Raw genomic sequence first — 26,457 nt, forward strand, 5'->3', positions numbered from 1 at the left:
CAGAAACAGGTGCTATGAGGTGACTGCGTCTAACATAGATCTCGGTGAATGGCAGGGATTTCAACAGGCGGAATTGGTGGGGGATCATCCTGCATATGACATGTAATCCGCTTTTCAAAAATTACTATATCCCTCAGCATTTTCCTGTATCCTTAATATGCTGTATGAGACATTCTCAGTTGTCCAACAACCCTTTCCTTGCCCTTCTTTTTTTCAGGTTTGGGTGATGATGTCTCCAGGAAGGTGGACCCTCCCACAGCCCCAATGGGATGAGTCCTCATTGCTCCAAACCAGGGGTTGACCAACTACAGCCTGCTAGCCAAATCTGGCCTGCCACCTGTTTTTGTATGGCCTCACACCATACAAAATGCTTTTTATAGTTTTAAATGGTTGGGGAAAAAAAATTATTTGCGACAGGTAAAAATTTATATAAAATTCAAGTTTCAGTGTCCACAGAGACACTGGAACACAGGCATACGTATTTGTTTCCGGTATCTCTAGCTGCTTTGGCTGTACAACAGCAGAGCTGAATATATGTGACAGGGACCGCACGCCCTGCAAAGCCTGACATATTTACTGGCTGGTTCTCTTCAGAAGAAACTTGCTCACCCTGTTCTCAAGCAATCATGCTAATGCCAATCTCCTCCAAGTGTTGATATTTGGGAGGAGCATGAGACCTATTTCTCGGCCAATGAAATACAAAAGGAAGCCTGACAGAGGGCTGCTGGGAAATATTGTTTTCCCTGATGAGAGGGAGATACGTGAGCGTGCTTCCTTTTTGCCTTTGGATGTTGCCTGTGAGGATGTGACAGGCAGAGCTGTGGCAGCCATCTTGTAGTCATGAGGGAAAAGCTAGGAGAATCACAGAGAAGCTGCCCCAGATATTATTGAGCTGTTAAATTAACCAGCTCTGGAACTTCCTACTTCTAGGATTTTTTTAACATTCAAAATAAATACACTAGGCTGGGCACATTGGCTCATCCTGTAATCCCAGGACTTTGGGAAGCTGAGGTGGGAAGATCACTTGAGCCCAGCAGTTTGAGACCAGCCTGGGCAATATAGTGAGACCCCTGTCTGTAAAAAAAAAAAAAAAAATAGCTGGGCATAGTGGCACACACCTATAGTCCTAGTTACTGGGGAGGCAGAGGTGGGAGGATGGCTTGAACCCAGGAGTTCAAGGCTTCAGTGAGCTATGATCATGCCACTACTCCAGCCTGGGCAACAGAGCAAGACCCTGTCTCTAAACAAACAAATAAACTGATAGTTGGGCATTCTGTTAATTGTGGCCAACTTGTCCTAAAGCATATGATGTGAGAAGAGTATTTCCTCTTATTGATGAACCATAAAATTTTAACCATTTATGAGCATTTTCCCTTATTTGCTATTATAAGTTTTATATTTAAAAAAATATATATCTTACAAATTCAAATTTAAGGCTTATTAACTGTCAGAGGGAACATCGAGAAATAAAATAAAATAAAAACAAATTTAAGGCTCATAAAATATGTGCCTCAGCTAGTGCCTTCTCCCTCTCCCTCTTCTGCTTCCTTCTGCTCCCTCTTCCACTCGCCATTTCTTTCCCTGTACCATTAAAACGTTGCCAAGGAAAAGACAAATTATAAAAATTGCCCACCCCAAAACACTGTTCTAACAAGTCTTTTACTGGATGCAGATCGCCCTCTTATTCTACGTAGACTGACAGAAATCCAAATCCATGTTTATTTATTTAAAATATAAATTCCATTATGGTTATTAGAGGCTGGGAAAGGCAGAGGGAGGAAAAGATAGGGAGAGATTGGTCAACAGAGATGAAATTTAAGCTAGATAAGAGGAACAAATTCTAGCACTGTAGGATGAATATAGTTAACAATAATTTATGGTGTATGTTCCAAGAGCTGGAAAAGAGATTTTGAATGTTCCCAACACAAAGAATGAGAAATGTTTCAGGTGAGGCCTATGCTAATTGCCCTGATTAGACCATTACACATTGTGTACATGTATTAATATATCACTCTCTACCCAACAAATATGTACAATTATTATATGTCAACTAGAAATAAAAGGAACAAATAAAATAACATATAAATTCTACCTGACTCCAAAAAAGACTTGTGGGAGTTTTCAATAAAAGTTACATCAGCAAGCCAAGAATATTTAATGGGTACTAAAATTGCATAATCAAAAGCAAGTTTTCTTCTTCTTCTTCTTTTTTTTTTTTTTTTTTTTTTGAGACAGAGTCTCGCTCTGTCACCCAGGCTGGAGTGCAATGGTGCGATCTCAGCTCACTGCACTGCAACCTCCGCCTCCTGGGTTCAAGCGATTTGCTTGCCTCAGCCTCCTGAGTAGCTGGGATTACAGGCACCCGCCACCATGGCCAGGTAATTTTTGTATTTTTAGTAGAGATGGGGTTTCTCCATGTTGGCCAGGCTGGTCTCAAACTCCTGACCTCAGGTGATCTGCTGGCCTCAGCCTCCCATCTTCTTTCTTATTAACTATAAATATATTTGAGTCAGAGATGTTTTATGCTGTTGATCTGCTTGCAACTCCAATTAACTCACTTTGTGAAAACATGCCCCATGTGGTATAAGAACCAGGGATACATTTTGTGAAATTATTTCTCCTTTTAGTGTCATTAACCAGTGCATTGTGAAATTTTGTTGAAATAGCAAATGCTTGCTTTTCCATGCAGACATTCCAAGTCTGTCCTCTCACCTCTGACCTGCGTCACACTTGCCACCCATCACAAAGCCAGCTGCTTTGAAATCTCTGGAATCGTGCAATTCCAAGTACAGCAAACGGTTACCCGGAGCAGAGAGGTCAGTGTGTTGACGTGTTTCCTGTTTGGAACCTAGGTCTGAAATACCATTGAATTGAGCTACCTCTATAGACAGCAGTGATCCATGTCTCTAAAATGTTGTTCTCAAGAGGCCATAGGATTCCTAGGAATTTTTTTTTTTGAGATGGAGTCTCACTCTGCCACCCAGGCTGGAGTGCAGTCGCACAATCTTGGCTCACTGCAACCTCCGCCTCCCAGGTTCAAGCGATTCTCCTGCCTCAGCCTCCCGAGTAGCTGGGATTACAGGCACGTGCCACCAAGCCCGGCTAATTTCTGTATTTTTAGTAGAGATAGGGTTTTACCATGTTGGTCACGCTGGTCTCAAACTCCTGACCTCAGGTGATCCACCCCCATTAGCCTCCCAAGATGCTAGGATTACAGGCATGAGCCACCACACCCGGCCAGGATTCCTAGGAAATTACACTCAGAACAAAGTTTGCATGGACACTTTCTTAATTTAGTGCCAACCAGATGATTTTACAATCACTTCTCTGAGCATCTGAGAGATAGGAAGCATTTTTAACATCTATATATTTATTTCTTTCTTCCTAAAATAAAGATAGCAGAAAGAGCCACTGTTGTGGGGGATTTTAAGCTGTGGAGGTGACTTTTATAAAATATTATAGAAGGAGATGTATTTCAGAAGAAAGAACTTCCAGTTCCTGCAGCCCTTTTGCCTTTTTTTTGAGACAGAGTCTCGCTCTGTCACCCAGGCCAGAGTGCAGTGGCCCAATCTCGGCTCACTGCAACCTCCACCTTCTGGGTTCAAGCAATTCTCTGCCTCAACCTCCCAAGTAGCTGGGATTACAGGCACCTGCCACCATGCCTGGCTAAATTTTTGAATTTTTAGTGGAGACGGGGTTTCACCATATTGACCAGGCTGGTCTTGAACTCCTGACCTCGTGATCCACCCGCCTCAGCCTCCCAAAGCGCTGGGATTACAGGTGGGAGCCACCACATCTGGCACCTCTTGCTTTTAATAAGAAGCCTCGGCTGGGCTCAGTGGCTCATGCCTGTAATCCCAGCACTTTGGGAGGTCGAGGCAGGCGGATCGCTTGAGGTCAGGAGTTCGAGACTAGCCTGGCAAACATGGTGAAACGCCAACTCTACTAAAAATACAAAAAAATTAGCCAGGCATGGTGGCGGGCGCCTGTAATCCCAGCTACTCGGGAGGCTGAGGCAGGATAATTGCTTGAACCCGGGAGGCAGAGGTTGCAGTGAGCCGAGATCGCGCCATTGCTCTCCAGCCTAGGCAACAGAGCAAGACTCCGTCTCAAAGAAAGAAAGAAAAAAAGCCTCTGGGAGGGAGCACTGCACAGTGTACCAGCTGAGCGCCCGACCTTTGGAGTTGGACAGAACTTTGCTGAGTCCCTGCTTTTCTCTTAGCGCCTGTGTAATGTGGCCTCCCAACACCTTGGTTTCTTCTCCAACCTCATTCTCACCAGCCATTGGGCTAGGCAAGGGGACACAGCAACTAAGTTGGACAGAAGACAAATAAATGAGAGTTTGTGCAAAAAAACCCAAAAAAGGTAACTTTGTAGACTATGGATTAAAAATCTGAGCAAAATTCCGATAGTTTCTTATAGAACAAATTGGGAGGCATGGAGAGGAGAAATGTGGAAGGCTTGGGAGTGATGAGAGTTTGGAACAGCCCTTGTCAGGATAGGAGAGGAAGGGGCTCAAGGAAGACAAAACAAAGCACTAGGCTAGGGCCCAACGGCTCGAGGAGAGTACCAAGCGCCCTGCATGGTGGACTGTTCCAGCAAGCTGATGGAGCACAGGGGGTTCAAAGGAACCAGTGATGCAGTCATGCTGTGGCTGGGGTTTACAAAAGGCTAAGTGACTCACTAAAGGTCACACAGGGACATTTATACAAACATCCTGGCCCCAAGTCCAGTGCTCTTCCTAATCTATAACAGGGTCTTTCTTTTTTTTTTTTTTTTTTGACAGGGTCTTGCTCAGTCGCCCAGGCTGGACTGCAGTGGCGTGAACACAGCTCTCTGCAGTTTCAACCTCCTAGGCTCAAGAGATCTTGCCACAGTTTCCCCAGTAGCTGGGACTACAGGCATGCGCCAACACACCAGATTTAAAAAAATTTTTTTTTGTTTTGATTTTTAGTAAAGACAGGAGCTCACTGATACTGTCATTGCAAAAATTATAACCAAGAAAATTATGACGGTGAAAGAGATCTGACCTAACTGACTCTATCTTGCTTCTAACCTCCAAACTGTCCTTGTTCTGGGTGTAGGCCCAACTAACTCTGGGAGGAGCTTAGATTATAGTTTAGCGTCGAAACAAAGACGACAACAGCCCTTTCCCAAAACAAACCCCCTTCCTGCCTGGGGACTAGGCCGCCTTGTAGGACTAACAAATTAGCCACAAGTTTACAAATTATGGTTTAGGAGTCATGCAGCTGGAAACTGCAAGATTCTAAACCTCCCCAAATAGCTCCTCAGGATGACATCACTATTGTAAAACCTAAGATCACAGATAAGATTGAGATATTTTTGCAGACCCTGTACTTGATGGATTGATCAGCTGGCACTACCCAGATTGATAAACTGCCTCATCTGGTTTTGTGGCCCCCACCCAGGAACCGACTCAGCGTAAGAGGACAGTTTAGACTCCCTGTGATTTCATCTCCAACATGACCAATCAGTACTCCCACTCACTGGCCCCCTACCCACCAAATTATCCCTAAAAACTCCAAACTCCAAATTCTTGGGGAGATTGATTTGAGTAATAATAAAACTCTGGTCTCCTGCACAGCTGGTTCTGCGTGAATTAAACTGTTTCTCTATTGCAATTCCCCCATCTTGATAAATTGGCTCAGTTGAGGCAGCGGGCGAGAAGAACCCATTGGGCAGTTACATCACTGTGTTGCCCAGGTTCAACTCGAACTCCTGGGCTCAAGCAATCCTCCTGCCTCAGCCTCCCAACATGTTGGGATGACAGGCATGAGCCACCACACCCAGCCAAGTCTGTCCTTAATCAGGGTTCCTTTGGGTCTCATTTTCTTAAGCTGCAAAAGCTATTGGACCAGGTGATATTGCCAACCCCTTTAAGCTGCTGTAACTGTAGTTTCAGCTGCTCGATCTGCTTTCAGTTAGTTATGTTCCCGATCACTTTGGACAAGTCATCCCAACTCCCTGGCTTGTTTCTGTAATTCGATTACGGTCCAGAAGCCCGAGTTCTAAAGTGCTGATTCTGATGAGTGTCCATGTACCAGGCACTCTGATCCCATCATAGCATCTACTACAGCCTGGGAGGTCTACTCAAGTGTGCATTCATGTTAAGCACTAACACCAATTAAATCACTTAAATAATGTAGGTAATTATCCAATAGCACATCCAGACGTGGTGGCTCACACGTGTAATCCCAGCACTTTGAGAGGCTGAGGCAGGCAGATCACCTGAGGTTAGGAGTTCGAGACCAGCCCGGCCAAGGTGGTGAAACCCTGTCTCTACTAAAAAATACAAAATTAGCTGGGTGTGGTGGCACATGCCTGTAATCCCAGCTACTTGGGAAGCTAAGGCAGGAGAATCGCTTGAACCCGGGAGGGGGACGTTGCAGTGAGCTGAGATTGCACCATTGCACTCCAGCTCGGGTGACAGAGTGAGACTCTGTCTCAAAAAAAAAAAAAAGAAAAAAAAAGAAAATAATAATAATCCAACAGCACATCTAAACAAGGCTTAAAGTTGTAAAATAAAATTACATTGTGTGGAGGGTGTGTGTGTGTGAGAGAGAGAGAGAGATGAGGTCTCTGTCATCCAGGCTGGAGTGCAACAGTGCCATCATAGCTCACTGTGGCCTCCAATTCCTGGCCTCAAGCAATCCTCCCGCCTTGGCCTCCCAAATAGCTGAGAATAGAGGCACGTGTCACCACATCTTTTTTTTTTTTTTGTCGTTGTTTGTTTGTTTTTATGAAACGGAGTCTCGCTGTGTAGCCCAGGCTGGAGTGTAGTGATGCAATCTTGGCTCACTGCAACCTTCACCTCCCAGATTCAAGCGATTCTCCTGCCTCAGCCTCCCTAGTAGCTGGGGTTACAGACACGCACCACCACGCTGGAGAAATTTTTGTAATTTTAGTAGACAGGGTTTCACCATGTTGGCCAGGCTGGTCTTGAACTCCTGACCTCAGGTGATCCGCCCACCTCGGCCTCCCACAGTGCTGGGATTACAGGCGTGAGCCACCATGCCCGGCTAATTCCTGTATTTTCATACTTAGTTGTATTTTCATACTTAGTTGTATTTCCTATTAGGGCCTTGGATCCCGAGTATAATTTTGTACTCAAATATAATTTATAAATAAGGCCTTAGCCTCCCAACAAGGTCAAAGTAGCTAAAAAGTAAGTCCTCCCAACCACTGACATTCCCAGCCCCCAGCCCCCCAGTCCCAGCCCAGCGGGCTAACAAGGGTCCGGCCTCAGAGAGGGTCTCGGGGATCCCAGAGGTGGGAAAGTCTCCGGAGGCGCAGGCCCCGCTCTCCAGCTTCACCAGGGTCGGCGGCAGCACCACGCCGGGTCGCGGGCTGGCTGTGCGCGCCGCGGCCCCACGCCCACTTCCGCTTCCCGTGCTGGGGGCGGTGGCAGGGCCGGGGGGCGGTGGCAGGGCCGGTGGGCGGTGGCGGCTCCCGGTCTCGGCCCGGGCGCGGCCCTGCGCAGCCCGCCCCCTAGCCGCAGGGGCGCTCCTGAGCTTCGCGGGGCCGCAGTCCGGGATGCCTGCGCGAAGGGCGGGGCGAAGGGCCGGCCGTTGCCGACGTGGGTGTTAAGTGGCCGCCCCAGCCGGCGACCCGGAGCCGAGAGCGGGCGGCGGAGCCTGAGCTCGACGCGGCCACGCCGGCGCGGCGGTGAGCGCAGCCCGGTCTGGCGCCTGCAGCTGCGGGGAGCGCGCCAGGCGGAGGGAGCGGGGAGCGGGGCGCGGGGCGGGCCTCGGTGTCCGGGCGGCGTGACCTTCCCGAGCGGCGGGGGAAGCGGCCAGCGTCGCCGCGCACGTGCCGCGGGACTCGGAGAATCTCGGGGTCGTCGGCCTCCTTCCCGCAGTGCCCACCTGGTGGGAACTTTTGTCCTTGTTTGCCCCCAAGTCGTGTCATTTGGCTGCGGGGCTCCGCGCCTCAGGGGCGCCAGTGCTGGGCAGCATGGAGCCGCTTGTGAATGGAGACTTGTTGGCTGCTCAGGAGTGGGCGGCTGGGCAGGGGCGGCGAACGTTTAGGGTCCGGCAAAGAAAGTTGGAAGTCGTCTCCCTGACCTGTTCCTTGCGAGGCCCGGGAGGAGACGCGCCTGGCCGGTCCTTGGCGGCAAAACTGATTTGCATCTCCACGCTTTACCTAAAGCCCGGGCTCTGGGGACTGGATGGCGAGCTGGCCTGCGGCTCCTACCGCCCCAGCTTTAGCCAGAAGCTGGGATCTTCCCGCAGCAGTTCGTGTTCCCTGGTGGAAAATGCAGCCTCATCTACTGACTCTCCCTTCCAAAAAAAAGTTAATTTCCCCAAGGGTCGAGAAAAGTGGGTGGTCGGCACTGTTGTTCCTCAGTTGCACCCTGGTGTAATTTGAGAGAGGGGTCAAAGGCGCTGAAAAGATTCTTTTTTCTATTCCAAGTGCTACAGCAAACTCATAAATCAATTTTAATTCATGCTGAACAGTCTTGCCTCCAAGCCCTGTGTCTTCTCCAAGCCAGAGCTACACATAATGTGAATTAGTTGCCCACTCCTTCTGAGTGAATCTGTTAGTACCCATCATCGTTTTCTATCCTAATAATTCTAGTGGCTATTTGTAGAATTTATTTGTTTATTTTTTTGAGACGGAGTTTCGCTCTTGTTGCCCAGGCTGGAGTGCAATGGGGCGATCTCGGCTCACTGCAACCTCCGCCTCCTGGGTTCAAGCTGTTCTCCTCCCTCAGCCTCCCGAGTAGCTGGGATTACAGGCATGGCCCACCACACCAGGCTAATTTTGTATTTTTAATAGAGACGGGGTTTCTCATGTTGGTCAGGCTGGTCTTGAACTCCCGACCTCAGGTGATCCTCCCGCCTTGGCCTCCCAAAGTGCTGGGATTACAGGCGTGAGCCACTGTGCCTGGCCTATTTGTAGAATTTAATGTGTTTAAGTTTGGCTCACCTAACAGGGTTTAATTCTTATGGACAGATAGAATGTTATGTGATGTGACTTTCCTTCAAAATTAAGAAGGAAGTGTCTGTGCCAAAAGAAATAAGCGCATTGAGGTTTATCTAGGAGGCCACATTGTACTTGCCTCTGTCTGTCTTCTCAGTTGCCCCCGTTTTTTTCTTTCCCTAAAATATAGGGTTGGGTGTTTTGTGTTGCCTTTGGCCAGGTTGAAATACTCAGATTAAGGGTTGGTTTGTAGGCACAGGCCTGAAAAGACAGGACTTTGAACTGAATCCTCTGTCACTGACAGTTGTGTGGCCTTGGAGAAGACCTTGTCTTGCTCCAGGCTTTAGTTTGCCTTCTGGGAAAGGATTAGGACCCTGATAAACTTTTTATTTATTTATTTATTTGTTTTATTTTTTATTTTCTATTATTATTATTATTATTTTTTTGAGACAGAGTCTCGCTCTGTTGCCCAGGCTGGAGTCCAGTGGCACAATCTCGGCTCACTGCAACCTCCACCTCCCGGGTTCAAGTGATTCTTCTGCCTCAGCCTCCTGAGTAGCTGGGACTACAGGTGTGCATCACCACGCTGGGGTCATTTTTGTATTTTAAGTAGAGACAGGGTTACACCATATTTGTCAAGCTGGTCTCAAACTCCTGACCTCGTGATCCTCCTACCTCAGCCGGCCCAAAGTGCTGGGATTACAGGCGTGAGCCACCGCGCCTGGCCAGGACCCTGATAAACTTTTTTAGGAAGATACCAGATGGCCACCACCTTTTCAGCATAGTGAATGGTCCTGTCTCTCCAGACCTATCAACAGCATATAAATCAGTGTCTTGCACTTCTAACTTAGTTGCTTTATTAAGTAACGTGCCGTTGTTGCCACTGGTTTTAAATTTTTTGTAAATAAAGGAGGATTATTGAAGTCTCGTCATTGGCAAAATGCTTCAAGAGGTTTAAACAACTTCTCCACGGCCAATGTTTCCTGTTGACGTTCAGGGTGACATTGGTGTTAGGAGTGCGCTTGGTGTTCATCTCTGATCCAGCACGATGGGTCACATGGCTCCTCAGTGTGATGAGGAATAAGTTGTTCCTTATTATTTGCAAATAAGTTACTAACACCGTTTGAAAATTGTACAGGATTGGTTGTTGAGTTGGATATTTTAGTCAACATTTATTAAGCCCATGCCTCAACAGTAGTTGACTTTTGTTTAAAGAGAGAGAAAGAAATTCTAGTTTTCCCAAATGCCCAAGGCTCCAGCCAAAACATACTGAATCAAGATTTCCAGAAGAAAGTCCTGGCAATTTGGATATTTAATAAGTGCTCCAGGTTATCAAGTGGATTTGGACACAACGGCCCAGGTGTTGTATCTCAAAGTGTGAGTCTGTGGACTGGCATTGTCCGCCTCACTTGGGAACTCATCAAAACAGGCAGAATCTCTGGTCCTGTCCAAGGCTACTGAATCAGAGGCTGCCTTTTATTTAGCAAGGCCCCCAGGCTACTCCTGCACACGTTTACATTTGAAGGGCTGGTGGACTGTGGTGACGAGAAGATGTGTGTGACAGGAAGATGCTTGCGCAGGGCCTTGTTCTAAGAACACATGATGCTTGTGCACGGTGTGGCGTCCCATCAGTCTGATGTGGCTATTTGTGACTGCGTTTGTTTTATAATATTTTTATTATTCACCTTGTACAGATGAGGACTCCCAGCTGTAGAGGCTGAAGGAGCCACGCTGCAGGTAGAGCAGGCATTCACCAAGGCGTGTGTGATCCCAGGGTGCAGCTCCCACCCTTGGCTGCCTGGGTGCTCTTTTCCAGACCTACTGTCTTGTGAGATCCCCTTAGGCACCCAGCACAGGCTGCTGTCTGAATTTAGAACTGAGCCTGTTCAATTGATGGCTCAGCATAGGCCTCTAAAAAAATAAGTCTGATGTGGTTTGGTACACCTGTGGTTGGCTTACTTATTTGGTGTTCGTTTTTTCAGTTTTTAGAAAGGTCAGTTGAAGTGCTGCTGGTGGCTGTAGCATTGATACACAGGGGAGGTTTTTGATCTGTGAGCTTTCTAGGGGGCAGTTGCTAAGCTGCACTGATACCTTGAGCCCCTTTCCTTTGGAACAGTGTGGACCCCAGGTCATGGCTCCCAGAAGTTTAGGTTCTGTAATTTGGCTGCAGGCCTAGAGAACAGGATGCTGCAGACTTGGACTAATGGTGAACTCTTGCCTCCCCCCAGGGATATGTGGTGCCTGTCATAAGCTCCAGAGAGCTGCCTTCCACAAGACCAGCAGAAGAGTGGGCAAACATGAAATCCAATCCTGCTATCCAGGCTGCCATTGACCTCACAGCGGGGGCTGCAGGTACAGTCATGTGCCTCATCACCATGTTTCTGTCGGTGATGGATGGTGTATCTGATGGTGGTCCCATGAGATTATACTACCATATTTTTACTGTACCTTTTCTGTGTTTAGATACATTTAGATACATAAATACCACTGTGTTATAGTTGCCTGCAACATCCAGTACAGTAACATCCCGTACAGGTGTGTAGCCTAGGAGCAACAGGCCATACCGAATAGCCTAGGTGTGGAGTAGGCTACGCCATCTAGGGTCAGGTGTGTATGCTCTATGATAGCACAATGACGAAATTGTGTAATGACGCGTATTTCAGAACATGTCCCGGTCATTACGCAATGCCTAACTATAATCCCAGAGAAAACCCAGTTCTCTTTATTCCTCAACTACTCTCTAAATGAGATCAAATGAAAGTGGTATGAAAATACTACCTTTCTCCCTCCAGTACTTTACCTTTGGGATTAATCCATTTGATGGAATTTTAGTATTGTTCAGAGAGTAGCAGAAGGTAGAGGAGTGTCTGTTATTGTTAACACCTTGTCAGTCAGGGTGATGGGTGGAAGGTGCCCAGTACAGCTGGAAAACAGCTCAGAGGTGAAGCCACGTGTCCATTGTCACCTGCCTGGGATATGCAGGTGATGTGGTTCTTCACTTCAAGCCTGGCAGTCTTCAGAGCCCTTGTAGTGCAAAAATAACACCATAGCATCTCCTGGGAAACACCACTTACTGTCCCTGCTAGTGTTGGGAAAGAAAGGAGGACACTCTTAGAAATGTCTTTAAAAGGCTGGGTGCAGTGGCTCACGCCTGTAATCCCAGCACTTTAGGAGGCCAAGGCGGGCAGATCACCTGAGGTGAGGAGTTCAAGACCAGCTTGACCAACATGGAGAAACCCCGTCTCTTCTAAAAATACAAAATTATCCAGGCGTGGTGGTGCATGCCTGTAATCTTAGCTACTTGGGAGGCTGAGGCAGGAGAATCGCTTGAACCCGGGAGGCGGAGGTTGTGGTGAGCCGAGATCGCACCATTGCACTCCAGCCTGGGCAACAACAGTGAAACTCTGTCTCAAAAAGAAAAAAAAAAAAGACATGTCTTTGAAAATGAGACTGATAATGGACTGTGTCTTAGAGCCGTGAAAGTTGTAGGATTTGCTGGGAATGTCAGCTAATCTGAGCCTAGGGGCCTGAGCCCAAGAGCCTGAGGCTCCCCCAGCACAGGGAGGTGCTACCTGTGATAAGGGGTAGTGCTGGCACCATGCAGGCTACTCCTTAGAAAGATCAGCTTGAACATGCAGGAAGAGCAGGACCCTCAGGCTGGGAAACAGGGCGGAATGGGAAGTGCATGGTGGTAATTTGGTTCTCCAGAGTCCAGAAGTAGGAGGAGTGGCTGGAATACTGACTGCCCAAAGGAAAACCCTGGACTGCCGTGGCCTCCCACAGGATTCTCATAATAGTTGCAGCTCCCTGGAGTGGGGAGGTCAGGGGGGGTGTTGCCCAATGCTGTGCTTATCCAGCACACCCCCCACCCCCACCACCAACAGATGAGTATGGTCATGAATGTGGTCACCTCATCAGTCATTTGCTCAATTGTGAAAAAGAAATTGTTCAGAGAAGAGCAAAGTGTTTTTCCATGAGCCAAAGGTCAGCCAGGGTATGCTAATGAGGAAGACTGGAGAGAGCGCGTCACCGTCACCGACCCTAATGAGCACTGGGGAAGGGCACTTCTCCCAGGGCAGAACCCACAAGGAGCGTCCCAGCCCCAGATGCCCAGGGAACTGAAGGCCAGTGGGGGTCTGCCCAGTAGTCTCTTGCCCACTGCGTGCCTTTAGGCTACAGCCTCCCAAGCCCCTTTCCCCCTCCTCTCCCCCATGCCACACTGGGGAGGACGCTGACCCTGAGAATGGTGCAAACATCTGCCTGCCCCAGGCCGCCTCTCACCAGCGAGTGAATGCTCTTGGGCTCAGTTCTGTTTTTGCAGAAGGAGGGTTTTAGCCACATATAGTCTCAGCTTTTGACATTTTATGTCTTTCAGTCAGTCTGTCAAAGATCTACAACCTATGGTGATAGAATTTAAAAGTTTACCTTTTCCTGTGTATGTGCATACAGGTATTTGGGTACCACATTTATAATTTACAGTTAGTTTGAAAGATAGAAATTGCAACAGTATGGTTGGGAGCCTGGTATGTAAGGCATTTGCTGGTGGGCATGTTTTGAACATGTATTGATCCCTTATGTATACTGACACACTGTCCCCATCACTGTTGGACAGGTATTTCTCCCTGTGCTGGCGACACAGGGACGCCCCTCACCGAGGTAGAGCTGCTGTGGGTAGTCTTAACTTCTGAGGACAACGAAGCCCATTCCTGGGGGGACAGGATGGGGAGGGGTAGCGAGACATGGTCTATAGGTTGGGGGCTGGGCAGAGGAGGTGCCTAGCAGTGACACAGAAACCTCTGTTCTGCTGTGAGGCCTATGGAATGCAAATGGAAAGTAGATTCCCACTTTTGAGGATCTTGGAGTCTTGGAGTGCTGGAGCTAGAGAGACCTTTAGACATTGTTGGCTCCAATGCTCGTTGGATATGTAGAAAAAGGCCCACAGAGGAGCAGTAGATTTGTTCAAGGTTACACAGCAAGATGGTGTGAAGACAGGGCAGGACTGTGGTCCCTGGGTCCCTTGTCTGGTGTCGTTGCTGTCTCTGCTTTAGTACTCCGTAATGCGTCTGCAGCACACTGGAGGGGAGGGTTAGTTTGGAGCCTTTGGGCCCTGCCTTTCTGGATGTGGAACTTGCTGGGCTTTGGGAATTTTCTGCCAGCCATTGATAGGAGCAGAGGACCTGTTGTGTTTTGTGGCAGAGGTCACCCATGGAAGTGATCCAACTGTAAGCACAGAGCCAGCTGCAGCCCGAGGTGATGTGGATGGAGCTTAAATGTGGTGTTGTGTGTGTCTCTTCTTTTCCTTTAAACAACGTTTTCCCCACCACACAGGTTTTCAGCCAGCTTATCTACTCTAAAGTGCTGGGAAGTTCCCATTTCCCTATCTGCAATGGCTGTAAGACATCTAGATCCCTAAACAGCTAGGATAAAGGAGGATTTCAAGAACTTAGGTGATTAGGTAATTATTGAATTGGGGGTGCGGGGATCCCAAAAGTTAAATAGCCTTAAAGAGAAACTTGGTACCACTTTAATAGTCATTCAGCAACTCTAAAACAATGCAGTCACTACTTTGACTACTGTTGCAGTGTACCTTGTTTAGCATAGTTGGAGAATGTGGCATTTCAGATCATTGAAGTTTATCTTCTCAAATGCCAAAATTAAAAACAACCCCAAACCTTTTTTGATTGGAGTTTCTTGAAAATGATATACTTCCCTGCCCTGTTTAAACCTTTACAATGGCCTCAAGAGGGGTTTGAGGGTCTCACCTCTGCTTGGTGGGCCTGGTCCTGTGGTGTGAGTCTGCTTCTCTCTTCTCACCTCTCTGCCTTCTTCAGAGCTGTCCCTTCCCTGAGACACTGTCCCTGCCCTGATAGATTTCCTCTGTATCTCGTGATTTACTGACTCTATGTCAAGGACTGAAAATCCAAACCACCACCCTTGGTAAAGTGTTAGGTATGACATAATCTGAGTGCCTTTCCTGCGGAATAAGATGCTTGGCTGGCCACCATATTGCCGAAAGAATGTTGTTATTTGTCTTTTAAGGAGAATAAGATCAGAAGTCTGACTTCTAGGCAAGTGGAGAAATATATTTATTCATGGCTTTATGGACTTGATAGATCTTTGAGAACCTACTAGGTGTCAGTCTCTGTGGTTGGTACTGGTGTTCAGAACAGTCTTCTCTCACTTGAGGGCACAGTGAGCGCTGTGACCATATCATTTGTGGTAAATTACACGGGAAGTTAGCTTACCCTTGCAGAGGACGGGAGACAGTTGTTGCTAGCATTTGTACATTCATTAGCCTCCCCCTTCTCCCTGTTGGAAATGTAACTGTCCCAGATACACAGCAAATGTGTATTCTAGTAACCTGTGATGCCTGAACTGTTCAAGATGATCAAGTTAAAATATGAATGTGCTGAATTAAATGCTTTATTCAGCTTATCTGCATCTAGGCTCTCTGAATTACGCACCCACTTAAAACATCCTGTCACCTTTTCTCTTGGAATAATTAAATTATTTTAATGTAATTCAGATCTCTTTTTATCCTAGCCCAGCATTACCTGGGAGAGAATGACTCAGGATTAATCATAAGAAAATCATATTAAATTATATTCCACTAATTCAGAATTGGGGATAATTTGGCAATTAAAGGCGGAAGTGTGTCATTCCTCTCCTGTAAGAAATGAACAGTAATGATGGGCTCACAGAGATCATATTGCTTGTTGCTTAAAAAAGAGATCAAGCAGTTTTCAGACTCTGGAATTGTTGGCTTATTTGCCAATAAATAATTGAGAATTATTCTTAATGTCCCTTCCCCCAACTCCACTTTCCAGAGTTTAGATGGAATAACTATGTATAACATCAAATTCAGGAAGTTGCATTTCTTAAATATTTTCTGTAAGCCTTCTTTTGCATTTTGACGAAGCTTTAAGAGCTCCTCTCAGGTCCAGAAGGAGATGGTAAACACTAACCACTGGCAGTTCCCACGACACCAACCCTACTACAGGGTGTGGGGATGTTGTAGGGTGGTTACAGTTCATTCTTTTCTTCTGTTTAGAATTTTTACTAAAATGATTTCACGTGGCTGGGCATGGTGGCTTATGCCTCCCAGCATTTGGGGAGGCCAAGGCAGGAGGATCATTTGAGGCCAGGAGTTAGAGACCAGCCTGGCCAACATGGTAAAACCCCATCTCTATGAAAAGTACAAAAATTAGCCAGGCGTGGTGGTGGGTGCCTGTAATCCCAGCTACTTGGGAAGCTGAGGCACAGGAATTCCTTGAACCTGGGAGTTGGAGTTTGCAGTGAGCTGAGATTGCACCACTGCACTCCAGCCTGGGTGACAGAGCAAGACACCATCTCAAAAAAAAAAAAAAAAAATTATTTTGTGCAATGTAGACTTCGCTGTATTTAATCTTATAGAAGTATATAAATAAAGGATTTAAGCATAAATAAATTTCAGTTCATTATCTAAATACACGTTATTAATCGGTAGAGCTCATATTAAAGAGGTTTTTCTATAGAATGAAATATTTAGCTCTTTGGGGATTAATTAGCCAGACTTCTTGTTTCCTTTCCGTGGTGCCGGGTCTGATCAGTCCCACTGGGCATTAGGCAAAGTGAGTGATGAAGTCTTCCCAGGTTTCCCCTCCCTTTCTGTGGTTTCCGTTTCTTGTGCACACAGTAGCCGCGTTTACTGACCACTTATGTAGCTGGTGCTGTGCTAAGCCTGTCTCCTCCATTTTTATTTAATCCTCACGCTAACCCTGTGAGGTGGCATGGATGAGGAGCTGAGGCTCAGAAGTTACATGGCTTGTCCAGGATCTCACAGCAAAGCCGTAGTCCCTCTGACCCTATCGCCCAGGCTCCTACATATTCACTGCACTGTTGAATCCTGTGCTTGCCGCTGTTGAACACATGTCTGTCTCTCTCCCCTGCCTGGCATGAGCTCCTTCAGGGTGGGACTTAGATGCCAGGCACATCAAGGACCTGCTCTAAATTGTTTACTGGACATGGCTGGAAGGTTTTGGAGGAAAAGAGGTTGAAATGAACCAAAGCAGGGGTAAGTTCTGGGGTAGGCTGCCTGTGCCTTCCTTCCATGGATAATGGAACTGTAGCCTCATACTAGAGCAGTCATCTGTCCTGATTCCAGGGGGTACAGCATGTGTACTGACCGGGCAGCCCTTTGACACAATGAAAGTGAAGATGCAGACGTTCCCTGACCTGTACCGGGGCCTCACCGACTGCTGCCTGAAGACTTACTCCCAGGTGGGCTTCCGTGGCTTCTACAAGGGGACCAGTCCAGCACTAATCGCCAACATCGCTGAGAACTCAGTCCTCTTCATGTGCTACGGCTTCTGCCAGCAGGTGGTGCGGAAAGTGGCTGGATTGGACAAGCAGGCAAAGCTGAGGTGAGTCAAGGACACACACTTTTTTTATTTGTTTAAAAAAACCCCACAAAACTGGCAAGGCATGGTGGCTCATGCCTGTAATCCCAGCACTTTGGGAGGCAAAGGCAGGAAAATGGCTTGAGGCTGAGAGTTCAAAACCAGCCTGGGCAACACAGCAAGATCCTCATCTCTACAAAAAAATAAAAATTAAAAAAAAATCTACTGTTGTATGGTCACAATTTTACTGGTGCCTTATGTGGAAGAACATTTCCTTTTTTAAAAATAACTGCTTTCCTTTTATTTATGAAGTTATACATTGTCATCATATAAAACTTAGAAACCACATATGCACACCACAGAGGAGACCTGCTCATCATCCACCACTGAGAATGAACTGCCCTTCTGTTTCAGTTTTCTCCAGGAGAATGCTGTTCAAATGCAGCTGGCGGTACTACCTCTCGTCAGCATACATGCTGCACTGAAACTGTAGATGCTGCTTATGATCCAAGATTTAGCTTTTCTTTCATTAGCAAAAAGCAGAGTATTGGAAGAGGTTGTCTGAGCCAGATGAACTTGAGGAGTTTTAGGAAGGGTCGGAAATGTCTGCAAAGATGCAAGGGAACCCACCTTTCTCTGTCCAAATCTTCCCAAAACATCAGACTTTGCCTCGTTGTTGGTCTTGCCTTGGGTATTTATTATATAGAGACTAAACAGAATTTGGAAACCACTGGGATGTTTAGCTATCCCTGCTTTGAACGTTGATTTATTTTATACCACTTAAGATTATTATATAAGCTTCAAGATTGCAAAGGGCAGTCTTAGGTATTTTAGTAGGAGTTTGAAACCTGATTGCAGCTGCAGGTCCCACGCAACTGAATTCGGTTCCTTGTGCACAGCAGTGTTCTCTGGAGGTGCCTGGAGGTCTGAAGGTGTGCCCTTTTATAGACAGGAATTCCACCATGATGGGTAGAGCTTGTTTTTTATAAAGGCTTGGGACTGGATACGATTGCCCAAGAAGACGGTGTAGACAGCGAGGAGGGCTGAGCATGAATGGGATGAGCCTCCAGCACAGAAAGGGCAGGCAGGAAGGCAGTAAAGAAACAAGCAGGGCACAAACCAGGAGAGTATGGCATGCCATGATGCAGACTGAACAGAAGCAAAAACTACAGGCAACTGTAGTTTTGTTCCCTGTTGAAGGAGAGACTCTCTATTAGAGAAGACCTGGACTTCAGTTCAGTTTCCTTAGCAAAGGACAAAATGGGGAGAGAAGACAGGGAAACAGTAAGCAGCCACGTGAGATTCTGGGGAAGACCTGTGTCTTCTGAGCAAAGCAGCCCCTCCAGTCACAGGATAGACAGTGACTTCTGTCTTGCATGAGTGAAACCACTGGATCTGGCTCTGCCCGCCCCTCCACTTTCTTGCTTCTTTAGCCTGTGAACAAAGTGAAGGACAGGTAAGAGCATATTGCTTTTCTGCTGAGAACAATCTAATACCTTACAGCTGCATTTTCCCACACTGCTTTCAGAACATTGAATTGCTGGGTGTCCCTAAGAAAGGGTTGGGAAATTACGTCACAGTGTCTCTCTCATGAAGAATCACTCTGGGTACATTTATTTCATATAGTGTATGTGTTATTTAGTTCATTAAAGATGCATAAGGCTGGGCACAGTGGCTCACGCCTGTAGTCCCAGCACTTTGAGAGACTGAGGTGGGCAGATTACTTGAGCCCAGGAGTTTGAGACCAACCTGAGCAACATGGCAAAACCCCGTCACTACAAAAAATACAAAACTTAGCTGAGCGTGGTAGCACATGTCTGTGGTCCCAGCTACCGGGGAGGCTGAGGTGGGAGGATTGCTTGAGCTCAGGAGGCAGAGGTTGCAGTGAGATGATGCCACTGCACTCCAGCCTGGGCAACAGAGCGAGACCGTGTCTCTCAAAAAAAAACAACAACAAAAAAGATGCTTAGCTGTTGTGCAGTAAAGAAACCATCCTGATTAACCTTGTCTAATCCAGCACTCATCTTTTTTGAGCTTGGGCCCTTTTTTTTTTCCATCCTGAGGAACAGTGTTTGCCTCTTACCTGTTGGGGAAATGCTGTCTTAGAGTCTACAAAGCTCTGACATGTATATCATGTCTCTATAGCCCTCACCGTGATCCTGTGAGAAGAGCAAGGCAGATGTTACCTCTCTTAGGGATGGAAAACTGAGGTGCCGATATTGACCTGCTCAAGGTCACCCCGTTAAGGACTTGAAATTGTGTCCTCTGAGCTCCTGCCCAGTCTCCTTTCCATCAGACCACAGTTGGGGGTCTGGAATATTTTATAAGGGTCAGTTCTAGAGAGAAGATTAATCAGGAGCAGTGAAAGGAAAGAACTGCTTGTGAGAGCCTGTGGTGAATTTCTGCAATCACATTGTAAATATTTGTCTGTTCCCGGTTTCAACATGACCCAGAGTGTTCTAGTTTGACGTTTGGCTGGACAGGGTCTTACATAGCAGGAGTGCTCAGGTACATGTTTGTTGAACATATGACAATTGGATGATTCTTACAAAACCCCATCCTATACCTATTACTGTTTCAATTCCAGTTCTACACATTCATACTACATGCAGAACCAGGGGCCCATGCACCTCCTTCTGTGCACTGGTCAATGAAAGTATTTATTGGAAAGCCAAAGTCCACTGCATATCTGATTTGACTGTGTCGTTGCACTATAATAATGTGCTTGGTGTTCGTTCAGATGTCTGAGCCATTATTATATCTTAAACTCAATAGACTTCTACATTTATTGACTGCCACCTTTGTCCTGGCAAACTTGGCAGATCCTGGTTAATGCTCCTAATTGACTATTGCCTGTCAACAGGTTAACAGAGAGTCCCTGAGGGAGGCCAACTGTGGATCTGCAGGCTGGCTGCAAGACAGCAGAAACCATTTTAAGCTTCAGTTCTAACAAGCTGCTAAGGAGTGAAGTGGGGGAAAGGAGTGGACTGAACAGCATTGGATGGTTTCTACACCCCATAAAAGCATGTGCAAGTACATTTGTGTACCTGGTTCTCCTTTGCTAATGGTTTTAGGCTTAATTCTCTAACATCAAAAGGAAGTCCTTACTGCAAACAGTGTCTTCCTATTGAAAGAAAGCTCCACTCTAAGCCAAGTCTTCTGAAAGAGTTGCCTCTGGCCATGGCACAGAAGCTAGACCACCAGGGACTAGCAAACCAGGGCCAAGACTGGTGCCACCTTGATTTTATACTAATCTTTAACACTGGAAAAACTTGAGTACCCCTGAATATGGTAAGTCCATCTGTGCTTTTTTTTTTTTTTGAGACGGAGTCTCACTCTGTCGCCCAGGCTGGAGTGCAGTGGCGCAATCTCAACTCATTGCAACCTCACCTCCCCGGTTCAAGCAATTCTCCTGCCTGAGCCTCCCAAGTAGCTGGGACTACAGGCGCCTACCACCATGCCCAGCTAATTTTTGTATTTTAGTAGAGATGGGGTTTCACCATGTTGGCCAGGATGGTCTTGATCTCTTGACCTCGTGATCTGCCCACCTTGGCCTCCCAAAGTGCTGGGATTACAGGTGTGAGCCACTGTGCCCTGCCCCATCTGTGCTTTTGCTCACAGTTTGGAGAAAAATTGTTAGGGGATTATATCTCTACCTGAGTAGTTAGCTGAGGAGATTCCCACCCACCCTTAGGGGTTTTTGGAAATCTCTGAGGGTGATCTTTGCTGTCCAGTGAGAGCATGATGCTGGCATTGAATGGGTGTCAGGGAACCAGTTCAGTCCTTCCTGCCCAATAAAGGATGGTCCTACCCCAAATGCCAGTCATGATCCCATGACACAACACTCTTCTGGGGCTGGAAGGGATCTTCTATCCCAACTCCCATGAACCAGGAACTCGCAGAGAAGCCTTTCTTCTGAAACACTTCTCAGACTTTTCCCCATATTCATTTTTTTTTTTTTTTGAAAGAGTCTCACTGTGTCGCCCAGGCTGGAGTGCAGTGGCATGATCTCGGCTCTCTGCAACCTCTGCCTCCCTGGTTCAAGCGCTTCTTGTGTCTCAGCTACCAGAGTAGCTGGGATTACAGGTGTGCACCACCAGGCATGGCTAATTTTTAGTAGAGACAGCGTTTTGCCATGTTGGCCAGGCCTCAACTGATCTGCCTGCCTTGGCCTCCCAAAGTGCTGGAATTACAGGTATGAGCCACCACGCCTGGCCTCCCCATATTCTTGAACTCTTACTGGATTCCAGTTTCACAACCCTGCTGGTGACGTTTGGCTGCTGGTACTAAATCCGTATATGAGGTGAATGCTTCTGTTTTGTATTTGTGCATTCATTCCTCTGCCTAGTTTAGATTTCCAGTTTAGCGATTTCACCTAGTACCATTGAGCTTACAGACTTGTACTGGCTTCACCCACTCCTGTGGCACCATTTTACCCTCGTCTGTGTTGCTGAGGTGGTAGGTCATCAGTTGAACTGGAAAATCTTTTTGTGATGCAGGAACTTTTGGTTAAACATTTTTTCTGGGTTTTCATCTGTGGCAGTTACATTGCACATCTGGTTGCTCCAGGTTGGATTGTGGGCATGTGGGGATAGGCTTAGAACCTAGATTTATTTAAAACTTAGGTCAGACACACTGAAGTGTTAATAGTGCATGTTTTTCAGTGGGGGACTATGGGCAATATTTTCCTCCTTTCCTTTAGGTTTTTTTGTGGAGTTTTATTTTGTCATGTCACGATGTATCTTGGCTTTGGCTGTTGTAACAGAATACTACAGATTGAGTGGCTTAAACAAACATTTCTCACAGTTCTATGGTCTGAAAAGTCTAATATCAAGGTTCCAGCAGATCTGGTGTCTGATGAGGGCTTGTTCTTAATTTGAACATAGCCGTCTTCTCACTGTGTCCTCATATGGCAGAGAGTGAGCGAGCTCTCTGGCCTCTTCTTCTAAGGGACTAATCCCATCACAATGGCCCTATCCTCATGACCTCATCTACACCTGATTACTCCCAAAGGCCCCATCTCCTAACACCATCACCTTGAGGGGATAAAATTCAGTCCATAGTGCTGTGTGTAATCAAAAGAATATGGGTGTTGCAGTCAGGAAGACCTGGGTTCACATCCTAGCACTGCCACTTAGTAGCTGTGTGACTGGCCACATTATGTCATCTCTAAGTGTCACTTCCCATAGGGAACTGGGGTGCTGCTGTCTGCTTCACAGGGTTGTGGGATCCTCAGATGAAACAGCACATGCAAGTTTCCTTCCTTTCATCTTTTTTTTTTTTTTTTTTTTTGAGACGGAGTCTCACTCTGTTGCCCAGGCTAGAGTGCAATGGCACAATCTCAGCTCACTGCAAGCTCTGCCTCCTGGGTTCACGCCATTCTCCTGCCTCAGCCTCCTGAGTAGCTGGGACTACAGGCACCCGCCACTACGCCCGGCTAATTTTTTTTTTTTTTTTTTTTTTTGTATTTTTAGTAGAGACGGGGTTTCACCATGTTAGCCAGGATGGTCTTGATCTCCTGACCTCGTGATCCGCCCGCCTCGGCCTCCCAGAGTGCTGGGATTACAGTCGTGAGCCACCGCGCCAGCCCTTTCATCATTTTTTTAGACATGGAGGTCTCTCTTTGTTTCCCAAGCTGGAATGCAGTGGCTGTTCACAGATGCAGTCATAGCACTGTAGCCTAGAACATATGGGCTCAAGTGATCCTCCCACCTCAGTCTCCTGAGTAGCTGTAATCACAGGTTCATGCCCTCATGCCTGACTCCTTACCCTGCTTTATCACCAAAGTGCTGTCTGTGGTGAGTGCCGAAGGAATGAAGAAACTGAGGGGTAACTGTCTGCTTGTGTGCTTTCAGTGATCTGCAGAATGCAGCTGCCGGTTCCTTCGCCTCTGCCTTTGCTGCACTGGTGCTCTGCCCCACGGAGCTCGTGAAGTGCCGGCTGCAGACCATGTATGAGATGGAGACATCAGGGAAGATAGCCAAGAGCCAGAAGTAAGCACCACTTGGGCACAAACGTCAGGTCTCTATTGCCCTAGTGTATTGGATGATTTTTCATTTTACATTGTACTAAAGTGGCAGATGTGGAAGCCAATTTATCTACTCCAAAATATTGTTTCTAGAATGCTTTCCCCTATCAGAGATTTTCTGAAAGGATTGGCTGTGATGGGACCCACCACCCACTGCATAAAAAGTCTTAGACAGATATTTAATACCCCAGAACTGGAGAAGCCAGGAGCTTTACACCCTTTTTGGCCTCTTGGAAACATAAGGCATGATCTTCAACCATTTTTGGAGGTACATAGTGGGTGGCTTTTGAACTTTGCCTTAGACCTGAGTCTTCATAAGTGCCAATTTGGATTCTGAGATGAATATTTGATTCCCACTTCAGGTTTCATATGGGTATTCAGGCTGATTGACCCAGATCCTAGAGGTAACTATTCTTACCCCACTTATCCCCAGTCCTTCAAGTGTACCTGCAGTTGGCCCAAGTTCTGAGAACATTAATCAATACTTTTATAAGCATAGCTACTCTTCAATGATTAAATCACTCTCTAGCTCACTCTTGAAAACACATTCTCATTATCCTTTGAGAGTACTGTTTCATACACAATTTGATTTACTTTAATTGGAAAGCAATTTATTATCCTTATTAATTGCAAAACTTGCTTACTTATCTTGACATCTGGCCGAGTTCTGACTAAGGATATTCCTGTGGTTAACTCAAAGCCTATAAATCTGCTGGGAAAAAGCAGTAGATAAATTGACCATTTTCAGGGTTCAGTCCCCACTCAGTGAGAATGGGGTTTGGAAAAGTGCCCTATTTTCTGCACTCTTGAGATTCATTACAACCAACTTGAATCTAATATTCATTGCCTAGAAGTCCAAGAGTGTAAGTCTTTAAAACTTTTTATTGAAATATACACATAGTATCATGAATGCACATTGAAGTCACAGTATGCAGTTCTATAAATAGTGACACAATTTATGTGCCTTTGTAACCTGTGTCCAGATTAACAAATAGACATTAACAACACCCAGAAAGCTGCCCTCATGTCCCTTGGAAGTAATTCAAGGTAATTAAAAGATAGTAATAGTTATATCCAAAGGACTTAGGCAGATTGACACCTTGAATTATCAGTTGACTTTGTATTTGAGGTCTAGCAGTGTTCACACAAGGCATGGTATGGTAGCTTGGGGCTAAGACTCGGATTGGAAGGGAGGTTAATTGTGTTGAGCTGGATTACTTTGTTACATTCCATGTAGCAGTGCTGCAGTAAGGGCTGGCTGATGGGGAATACCTGACAGTGTCTTCTGAAGCTCTCAGAAGGAAAATAGTTTTTAAATGTCTGTGGCCTTTATTACGTTGGGACTTGATCCTTCATCTGTCCAAGCCAAGTCTCCTTGCTGAGAACAAAGTGAGGAGAGAGGGATTCACTAAGTTGCACTGAGTATGTGATTTCTTGGCCTGTTCTTAGCAGGGATAAACCTGCCCTGGTTGCCCCCAATCATGAAGGGGAGTCAGACAAAGAGTGCCCTGTGTTCTGGCTGCTACAGGAGCAGGGCTGCTTAGAAGAAATTCTCCTGCATCCCTGGTGCTCTGAGAAATAAATTCTTGGTGCTTCTGCATTACAGGAGCTATATAACTTGTTCTCAGAATTTGTCTTGCTTTCAAACAACATTTACTCCTTCACTCATTTCTCTGCACTAAAACAAAACATCCTATAAACACCTGAACAAATTTCCCAAAAACACACCAGAAAGATTGAGGAAATAGGAATCACGGCGATAAGGGACTGCGCAATACAATGCCATTTTATGCTTGCTGAGTTTAGATAATTCCTTACTGTAAATAAATTTCCTTCCCACAGAAGGATGCCTTTTAGTCTTAATTCCTGGCTCTTCATTTACAAAATCAGCTTCTTCCTTACTAGTGCTTGATCAGATCTGTTAATTGGTTGCAAATGCCCTTGTCTTTTCTTCCTTCCCACCTGCCATAACCGTGCTATCTCTCTGTGTCTCCTCCCAGTACAGTGTGGTCTGTCATCAAAAGTATTCTTAGGAAAGATGGTCCCTTGGGGTTCTACCATGGACTCTCAAGCACTTTACTTCGAGAAGTACCAGGCTATTTCTTCTTCTTCGGTGGCTATGAACTGAGCCGGTCCTTTTTTGCATCAGGGAGATCAAAAGATGAATTAGGTAAATGTGTTTGCATTGACAGCAGTGGGGTGTGATGGTGTTTGCTCCCTGCAGGTATGGTTTCTGTGGATTCTCTGCCCTTTGTGCTCTCCTCCCCACATTGGTGGCTCCATCTGGCACAGGGAAGCTTCTGGATGCCTGAAGGTAACATGGTGGCAGGCAGTTGATAGCACCCACCCTCCAGGCCTGATAATTTCCTTAGGACAGGGCCTGAAGCAGTACATCCCAAACTTTCTTACTGGAATAAAGTTTTTTAATTTTTCTGGATCTATTTTAGGGGAGAAGAAATCCAGAAATTACTTTCCCAATTGGGGAATCACCTATAAATAATCTTGAAATAAGGTTAAAACTTGGAAATCTTAATAGTGTTTTGAGAGCAGTGAAAACCATAGTTCTTTGTAGCTTATCATGTTTAGCTGGTTGGTACAACTACATGCAATGTTTGGCTCACATAAGTGAGTTTTTCTTACCATCTCCCTCAGTCTGTGTTGAATCTATTCTGTGGTTAGTCAAGCTCCCAGACTTAATTGCTATGTTTAATAAAAACAATTTTGGCTTTTAATGATAAAGGAAGAATCAGGGCTATTAAAATACTTAAGAGTGAGAAAGTTGAAAAAAGACATAGATTGTGTTTGGCCTGTCTTCTCCCCACTATTGGGGGTTGCCACTCAGCTGGAGGCCTGCTGGTTCGTGTGGGCCAGCCCTTGACACCTCAGTGACCAAGCGAAATATAACCCTCACTAAGGCTTCCTGTACTTGGCAAGACCCAGGAGTAGACCTGGGCTACCAAACAAAACCTTGTGTTCTTAGAGCTTGGGAACAAGAGCTTTGACAGTTTTCCTCAAAGAATTGTATTCTGTAGCATTAGCATTTTTATTTTCATCTACCTGCAGCCATTACTACATTGACCTCTGGAAATGTCACATCAGCTGTTCTTG

General features: G+C 46.3%; 1 protein-coding gene and 1 long non-coding RNA gene across 4 annotated transcripts in view; one reads left to right on the forward strand and one right to left on the reverse strand.

Moving 5' to 3' along the window:
• Positions 1–7,492: 7,492 nt before the first annotated feature.
• SLC25A15 (solute carrier family 25 member 15) overlaps positions 7,493–26,457 on the forward strand; it is a 72,425-nt gene continuing 53,460 nt past the window's right edge. For 2 of the 3 annotated variants that reach the window (XM_055360022.2, XM_019039857.3), the window contains exons 1-5: positions 7,493–7,686; positions 11,172–11,295; positions 17,087–17,345; positions 23,177–23,314; positions 25,350–25,519. In XM_055360022.2, coding sequence (XP_055215997.1) covers positions 11,241–11,295; positions 17,087–17,345; positions 23,177–23,314; positions 25,350–25,519 — 622 coding nt within the window. In that variant the 5' untranslated portion in view covers positions 7,493–7,686; positions 11,172–11,240. Of the gene's footprint in view, positions 7,687–7,806; positions 7,890–11,171; positions 11,296–17,086; positions 17,346–23,176; positions 23,315–25,349; positions 25,520–26,457 lie in introns of those variants that run through there. The other variant, XM_063697278.1, reaches the window with a different exon arrangement.
• The window catches only part of LOC109029455 (uncharacterized), a 61,246-nt gene continuing 49,794 nt past the window's right edge, over positions 15,006–26,457 (reverse strand). The window contains exon 7 of the long non-coding RNA XR_008670945.2: positions 15,006–18,755. This is a non-coding gene — a long non-coding RNA (uncharacterized lncRNA). The remainder of the gene's footprint in view (positions 18,756–26,457) is intronic.

Source organism: Gorilla gorilla, chromosome 14 (genome assembly GCF_029281585.2).
Source record: "Gorilla gorilla gorilla isolate KB3781 chromosome 14, NHGRI_mGorGor1-v2.1_pri, whole genome shotgun sequence".
Classification (NCBI taxonomy): domain Eukaryota; kingdom Metazoa; phylum Chordata; class Mammalia; order Primates; family Hominidae; genus Gorilla; species Gorilla gorilla.